This window comes from Lethenteron reissneri, chromosome 69 (assembly GCF_015708825.2).
Source record: "Lethenteron reissneri isolate LAM-NWPU_2019-01 chromosome 69, ASM1570882v1, whole genome shotgun sequence".
Classification (NCBI taxonomy): domain Eukaryota; kingdom Metazoa; phylum Chordata; class Hyperoartia; order Petromyzontiformes; family Petromyzontidae; genus Lethenteron; species Lethenteron reissneri.
The window spans coordinates 9,082,343-9,090,187 of record NC_083847.1 but is presented as its reverse complement, the minus strand read 5'-3'; the positions used below and the strand labels follow the sequence as shown (position 1 = coordinate 9,090,187).

At 47.7% G+C, this 7,845-nt stretch overlaps 1 protein-coding gene across 1 annotated transcript; it reads right to left on the bottom strand.

Moving 5' to 3' along the window:
- Nucleotides 1–235: 235 nt before the first annotated feature.
- LOC133360532 (zona pellucida sperm-binding protein 3-like) lies at nucleotides 236–6,211 on the bottom strand. The gene is made up of 10 exons (XM_061579317.1): nucleotides 6,157–6,211; nucleotides 5,474–5,679; nucleotides 4,931–5,047; nucleotides 4,259–4,358; nucleotides 3,382–3,559; nucleotides 2,857–2,992; nucleotides 2,664–2,758; nucleotides 1,828–1,922; nucleotides 1,306–1,434; nucleotides 236–366 (listed from the first exon to the last, which is right to left on the bottom strand). The coding sequence occupies exons 1-10, from the start codon at nucleotides 6,209–6,211 to the stop codon at nucleotides 236–238; spliced, it is 1,242 nt and encodes a 413-aa protein (XP_061435301.1).
- Nucleotides 6,212–7,845: the final 1,634 nt, after the last annotated feature.

Genomic DNA, 7,845 nt, shown 5'->3' with positions numbered 1-7,845 from the left:
TGACTGCGAGTTAGGACAATTGGGAATGTTTAAAAAACATTTGCCTATATTTAGGTACATCCCACTAGTCCTGCAACGCATAAACTGGAGACCACCTAATCGTTTCCATACTCGCCCTCATTAACTGGGCGATGGTGGTTACACAGTGCCCACAACACCAAACAAAGACCCCACAAGACCAGAAAAGTAATGCACCAGAGTTTTATTATCATAGGTTAAGCAAAGCAACAGAAGATCAGAAGCTCGTTTCCAATCCCTTTGAAGGAGTCGTGCGACGCCTCTTCGAAACAAACATAGCCACCGTGGCACTTGCTGCGACAGCCATCACCAGCGCAGCCACTCCCAGACCAAGGACGGGAGCAGCACCTGTAAAACAACAATTGAGAGAAAGGGCTGGTGGGCAACTGTGGAGCCGTTAAGCTTGGGTTTCCACATGCCGGAGGTTGTGGGAGCATTTGACCTATTCAAGTATTTGGTCAAGGTGCGAAAGGCGTGCTGTTCAAATATGTCACTCACCAAGGTTTGCCATTTAACACTGGTGGATGGGTTTAATTTAGCATGTCACACATATATTATTAAAAACGATCACAAATCTCATTAGGTCTGTTAAACAGTTTGCCATCTTAAAACAGATTTGCATCGACGACCAAAGGACACTTGAGGAGCATAGCAATACATTTTCGGCATACCTTTAGGGCACTGCTTTAATATCCGTGTTTTGTACCTTTTCAACTAGTTATTGGGGGAAGGGGGTTGTAGTTGGATGTCATAGGCCCTTTCATAAGGGAAGAAGATGGAGTTCGAAAAACAAATTGCTTGCTCCCCAAATTGCAGAAAGTTCCGTATAGAGATCAAGTATTACAGACGGCCAATCCAAGGTCAACCTGAGAGCGTCATTGCCTCATGGAGGTCCTGGTTTGGCCTTAATTGAATCAAATGGTATGCTAACAGGTTTTACTCTTTCAGGCAATAAAACAGGTGTTAATATAGTCATACCAAATTGATACCCTTTACAAAGGAATCAAGTCTGCATTAACCACACGTACTTTTGGTGAACATGCTCCTTTAATTATGTATCGTCTTTGAAACGGATTGGTCTACACTAGACAACCTTGTTTATTGCCGAGTCCGATTCAAACCAGAAAAAGCCAAAAACAGTACAAAGACAATCCATGCATCAGAGCATTTATATCCCTGGGCGAGCAGATACATTCACGGAACCTTTTTGCCAGTATCAAAGTATGAGAAGTAGCTTTAAACCCCGAGACTGGAAAAAAGTGCCATGAAATAATCTGGTAGTTTTACCTTTGGTTGCAGATGTAGAAACCCGTGGCTGCTGCTGTTTTGCAGGGCTGCTTGGCTCGGCACCATCTGAGAAGGGCTTGGCAATCACGATGGGGCCCAGCATCACATCTTCCACTGCATACGACGATCCTGAGTGAGAGGACCACATTTGTAATTCGGCGAATGCTCAGGCTTAAGCCCATACACACCTGATGATTGCTTGTGTTGCAATCCAAACGTCATGAGAATGTGGGTTTTTTTCCTTCTTCTACACGACTTTACCGAAAACAACAAGAATATGAATCCCTACAGTCACAAAAGCTTTAAATCGAAATTATTTCTATTTAGTTTCCTTGGCACATTACTTATTTCAATCGCGATGCCTCCATTCCTGATTGCCACATACCTAACACCATTATTTAGGCAAGGCTTACCATAGTGAATGTCGCAGTTTGGCTTGAAACTTTCCAAGAACGTAACTCCCTTGATATGCAAGGGTTTTCTGTACAAGACTAAATGGCTGAATACGACGGTTGTACTCACCAGTCACTGCTGCCACACCCCTGCGCCTTCTTCCACTGGGGCACGTGGACTCGCAGCAGCTGCACACCGAGTCCGAGCCATCAGCAGAGACCCACCTGCATTGCACACAAACGTCGTCTGTAGTTACACAGGCAATGCTCACTCGTATCCGTTCACATTTGAGAAGTGCCGATTGAGCACCCGTTCAGGGCAAGCAACGTACAGTGGTGTACCATTTGGCTAGCACCACGGTCAACCAGACCGATAGCGACAATACCACTCGATGGGAGCAGTGGCCAGGAATACAATTCTGGGCGGAGTTGTGTTTAACTGTATGACGGCACCGGACCTGTAGAGTCAGAGCCTTATAGGAAAGTACTGAAAGTATTTGTAGTATTAAGGGAAAGTCTGACCAGGACGACTTCCAATGTTGTTACATACCAGCCCTGGTGATCAGCTTGAAAAAAATAAATCTACGAAGGCGAGGCTCGGTTGATGCTCCCAATATTAGCCACGAGTGAGATTTGAACTCTGGCTACGAGGCTGAGATTTTTCAAAAGGAGCTCAAACGAATGACAGACGTCGTTTGCAGGTTGCTACACTTGTTGCTAAACTCAAGACAAGTGCAGGCTATGGCCAATAATCACCTGAATACATCTAAACAAGAGAAGACCTGTGGGACTGCACAGGAAATGTCGTAATACCAGTTGCAGCGAGAAACCAAAGTCAGGTCTCAGGGATATTAGTTAAGCACACAGGCATGCAATAATGTAGCCCACATGCAAGGCATGGATTGAGCTATTGGATGGAAGACACCGAAAAACAAATTGCTGGGCAATGCAAGGAAGTAGACCAACCTGTATGCAGCCGAGGGGCTGTAGGTGCAAGCTTTATTGACAGTCGTAGGAGATGTAGCAACATCTGCAACCTTTAGCTGGCAGAAGACGAAAACCTGGACCGAGAAGAGGAAGATGGGGTTCTTACTCAACCACACTGCCTACCAAGTGGCTAAAGATGGTTTCTGGCGAGGCCTGCATGACAGTAGATCACCTGATCGCCATTGTTGGTCAACGTCGCAAGGAAGCGGAAGGAATCCATGAAGAAGCGAAGGACGTTGTCACTTTGCCGGAGCAGGAAGCCAGAAGTAAGGTGAGCATCATACGAGACTTTGCCATCCACCAGACACCTGCACAGACACCGTAGATGTACGACACGTGACTTTACATAGGGCAGGCCAGCAAAAAGCCAGCGCTAGGAGATGTAGCACTCCTCTTCCACTGTATAATACAGCACAGAGGGTGCGCCAAGCCCACCTCTTAAGGGGCAAGGTGCTCCCCTCCCACTCGCAAACCAAATCAGTCACCAATGACGCACATTGACCACATCTCTCAGTAATGTACCGACAGACACCAAGTGATAAAAATCATTAACCATACACCTGGTCAGGCTTAACCATCGAGCAAGATTCAGCGGCATTCCAAGGTCAGGCTCTGTTATATACTCAAGCAGTGGAATGCCACCTTTAAGACAAGGAGCATAAACATTCATTAGGTGGCATTAAGAGAGAAATCTCACCCAGAGTTAGAAATTATCTGGTAGCTGAGGGGAGAGTTCCTGTCCGGAACCGGGGTTGCAAAGCAGCTGACCACGAAGATCCGGAGTGGAACGTGGTTCAGTGTCTGCACGCTCGCCTCGACATGCAGAGTCTGGCCCAGCTGGTATACGGTGGAAGGTCGCGCCACACTCCAGTCGTCTTCATAAAAAAACACAATTAGGACAACTTCAAAACACAATCGCCAAGGCCGAGTGCAGACTAACAGCGCAGCCAGGAAAGTGCTTGCTCACGCCACTGCTTGTGGAAGAAACCAAGATAAATCATGCGACCTCCGTTGCCAGTACCAAAATGAGAATAGGTTTCCCTTTTTTCTGGCAACAGGTGCTAAGATGTTAAAACAGCAAACTGAAACGTTTTACAAATGAATCATGTCTGCATTTACCACAAAATTTGTGGTCAGAATGCAAATAAAAAACTGATAATATATGCATCATCGTTGAAACTCATTTGGTGGATACCAGAGACAGCTTTCTTTCTGGTAGAGTCTTTTGTCGCGACAGAAAGCCGTCTGGTGTGGACCAATCAGTTTCAAAGACAACGCATATATCAGTTGTTTTGTTTGCATTCTGACCACAATTAGTGGTTAATGTAGACACGATTCCTCGTAAAAAAAAGTTGCAGTTTGGCGTTTTAACATCTAAACAGCACAGTTTTGGTGCCAGAAAAAAAGGGGTTAACCTATTCGTGAACCTCAGATAAAGTTTAGGGACCTCGGGCATATATCTGGCCTATTCTTCAATACCAAGCACACATCTTGAAGGGTTTAAAGTCTAAATTGCCATCCTGGTAGTAGCCATGTGCATAATAGGCAATCAACGTCCTCACATCACCACTGACCGGTCATGAGCCTCAGCGTGAAGCTCAGCTGCTGTTGCATAACCTTGGCGCTGCTGAAGGGGATCCATGTGGGTTTGATGGCATTGCTGGACACGTTCCCCTTCCTGCAGTCAGGAAGAGATCAGGCACACATTCTCTACAAAGAGCAGAGGTGGGTGATGCTCAACTGCACCAATTTGTGACCAGATTATTATTGCAATGTCGTTAACATCTTACAACGAATAGACAAGCGAAGAGATACAGAACCATATTTTCAGAGTATATTTAACATCGCAACTTGCAAGACTTTTATCCGACGAGGACCAAATAAGAGTAAGTAGACGACTTGGGGGAATGGAGTATAATCAAGGGGACCGTGGTTCACGCAGTATGCAATGCATGCACCACTTCAGGCGTGGACACTTGCAAGGCTGGATGTTTGAGGCAGGCCACGACAGGCGTTTGATGTGAACCCATCAGTAAAGTTGCCACTAAAAACCCCCACGACAGACAAGCACAGGGAGACTTTCCATCGGTGGATTAACTCGCTGACATTGGCTTTATTACAATTCAGGCCTCGCAAAGCTAAATCACACGCAACGGCACGTAATTTTTAAAGACAGGGGTAGAATTGTAAACAGTTTAGCTGGACTTCAAAATTAAGGAAATGTCAACAAGAGACTGCTGGTGAACTCGCCTGGGATAGCGGCAAACGACCGGCACGGCGACGTAGTTTGTGCGGATAATGCCCGTGTTGGACGTGGGGCGGTAGTAGAGGTAGTTCTCGTAAGACAGCAGCTCTGCACTCATCTAATAAGGGAAGAAGACGTGGGGTTTATATTACTTATTGCAATACTAGCGGCATAAATATAATAAATAAAAAAGCTCAAACACCTTGGTGAAAGACCCAATGCAGCTGTTCCTTGGTTTAAATAATTTACCTCGCTCATGTCACCCATAAAAAACACCCACACAAACAATGGCAAATGCAGATTCCCAATGTATTATGGAAGAATAAAAGCACTCTAATGTACGACTGGTCAACCGGAACGGACCTTTACACAATAATGCAATGATCGATCTACAAATACCAAGGGGATTTCAAAGAGATACACCCCGCTGTTATTGAAGAAGTCAGGCTTGACTCGAATGCGGAATTGTAATTCTTCTGCACCTACACTCGGCAAAAACATAAAGCAGTTGGATTGCGCAGATTATGTTACAGCAGCCAGTTACCTGGAGGCTGCTGCCACAGCTTTCCAGTGCGTAGAGGAACGTCACCGTCCCAGCAAGGGCGTCGCTCCCAGTGACGGGGCAGGCTGGCACTCCCAGGGACAGGTCACTCGCCTGGGCCAGGTGACCCGTGCCGAACAGGTCCCTGCTCACGGTCAGCGTGAGCGTCGCCTCGTCACACACCACACTCACCGTGGCGGAGGTGGCCACTGCATGGGACGAAACGCGAGAGTTACCCAAACAGTGACACAGGTGGTCAGTGAAGCCGTAGAAAGTCTCAGAGGCTCGAGTCAATCATCCACACGGAGCTGCTAATACAAGAGTTCGAATTCCCCAGTAGCACCTCAATAAATGTATACACGCGTCACGACAGGTTAAGAATACGTTTTGGCAATCCACTACTGGATAAAGTCTCGCACATTGCGGTCGTCAGTTTGACCATACAGATCAGTACGGGCTGAATTAGGGCAAAGTCCCAAGTCTAGACACTTGTCGCAAATGTTAAAATTACCAGGACGCAAATTCGTGTTCAGGTATATAGAACAGTGAATTAACCACCACGCCACACTACCAAACCCATCGTTAGTACGTGTATATTATGGTGTTCACATTAGTAAACACGGCAGTTACATTACATGACAAATATACACGTTTGTAAAATAATATTTCGACCAAACGCCACTCACCAGAGGCAAGACATAACAACCCCAATACCGAAAACAAAGCCTTCGTGATCTCCATCGCAAGGACAACAAAAAAAAACCGAGACTTAGCACGGCACCAGCAGAGCCAACGCAGCTACTGTCCCGACTCGGGGCTTTTATCTGCGCGCGGCCTCATTCAGTTTCAGTAATGAGCCAATTAACTCCTCCTGCGGACGTGCCGCGTGATTGCGGTGCAGCTCCTATCCATGCACGTGCGCCGAGATCGAGCAAACCTCTACTGATGAGACAATGAGTGAGTGGATCTGCTCTGATAAAATCTCGCTGATTAGACAATGCGTGGGTGAATCTGATCCAATCTGGATCGGGATCGCTGAGGGCTCTCCATATAAAAGGGGTCCATGGCCTACGGGAAGCGACGCAGCCGATGATTTGTTTTACGATGGCGGCTCTGCGAGTTCTTCTGCTCCTGACCAGGTGAGGAGGCGGAGGGGCGTGCTGAGTGGTGTTCAGGGATGTGCCTCAACAGCTCTGGATAATGAAGTCTTGTGTACGTTTGTAAGAGAGGGCGTTTCCATATCGCTTTGGGTAACTGACCTGCATGGAGAAATGCATTGAGATAAAAATGTGGAGGTGCGGTCCCGAAATGTCTCGCTTGCCCCATTGTGGGTTGAAGGGGTTCCAAAGGTGGCTTTGCGTGGCGCTGTTCACACCAACGCCTTCGTGCACCGTGCTGGCCTTGAATATGTGCTCCCTAAAATCGCTACTGGCCACTTCATTTTTGTGGGGTGGGCGGGGCGGTGTTTGCCTCTTCTCCTCCTGCCTTCTCTCGTCTTGGCGGTCACGTGTCTCGTGCTCCCCGCAGCTTCCTCTGCCTGGGCTCCGTCCACGCGAGGCTTCGACAGTCGCTGGGACCGCGGACGCTGGGGGAGCCGAGTGGTAGGGGGCGCTGCTGCTGCTGTCGCCACATGACAACCACATCGCGCATTCTCTCACTACTGCTATCGTGTGCATGGACACCGCCATGCACAAGACTATAATGGCGGCGTCTCTCTGTGAACTGGAAAAGCGTTACCGGCGACACGAGTTGCCAACAACAGCGCTGCCTGGACGAGGTGGAGGGGGGGGTGAATTTGTTGTGCGCTTGCCGCCGGAGCGGTCACGTGACGCGACGTGATGGCTGCGGCTGGGCATAGGCCGGCACGTGGATAATTAATAATCCTCCAGCGCATGGAAAAGGGGGCGTTCGGGGACCTTAACTCTCCCTTGCACGTTCCTTTTTACGATAATAACGCTTTCGAAAAATATGGCTGGTGACTGATTGGCACGGCCCTTGCAACTTTACTTAAAATAGTGAATTGTATAACATTTGACTGCGCACGACCATACGTAACACTCACGTGGCAAAATCATCATGGCCTTGTTCCTTTCCATTGTAGTAACAACGAACTGTGCACTCGCGTTGATAATTTGCATAGCAGGCTCTTCCTTGGCAGCTTTCCACTACAATTTCAAGAGTAATGCAGGGGTCTACTACCAAAATATCACGTTTCAACCAGCGGCTTCGAAGCTGCAGGTTGACGATCCCTGGTGTGAGATTCATACTATCGAGTCGTACACGTGCCTTTTGACTTTGCGCCAAATAAGAGCAACACACAACACCTTGCACACTTGTGTGCACAGAAAAGTGAAGGGACTGATGTGCGCCCACCC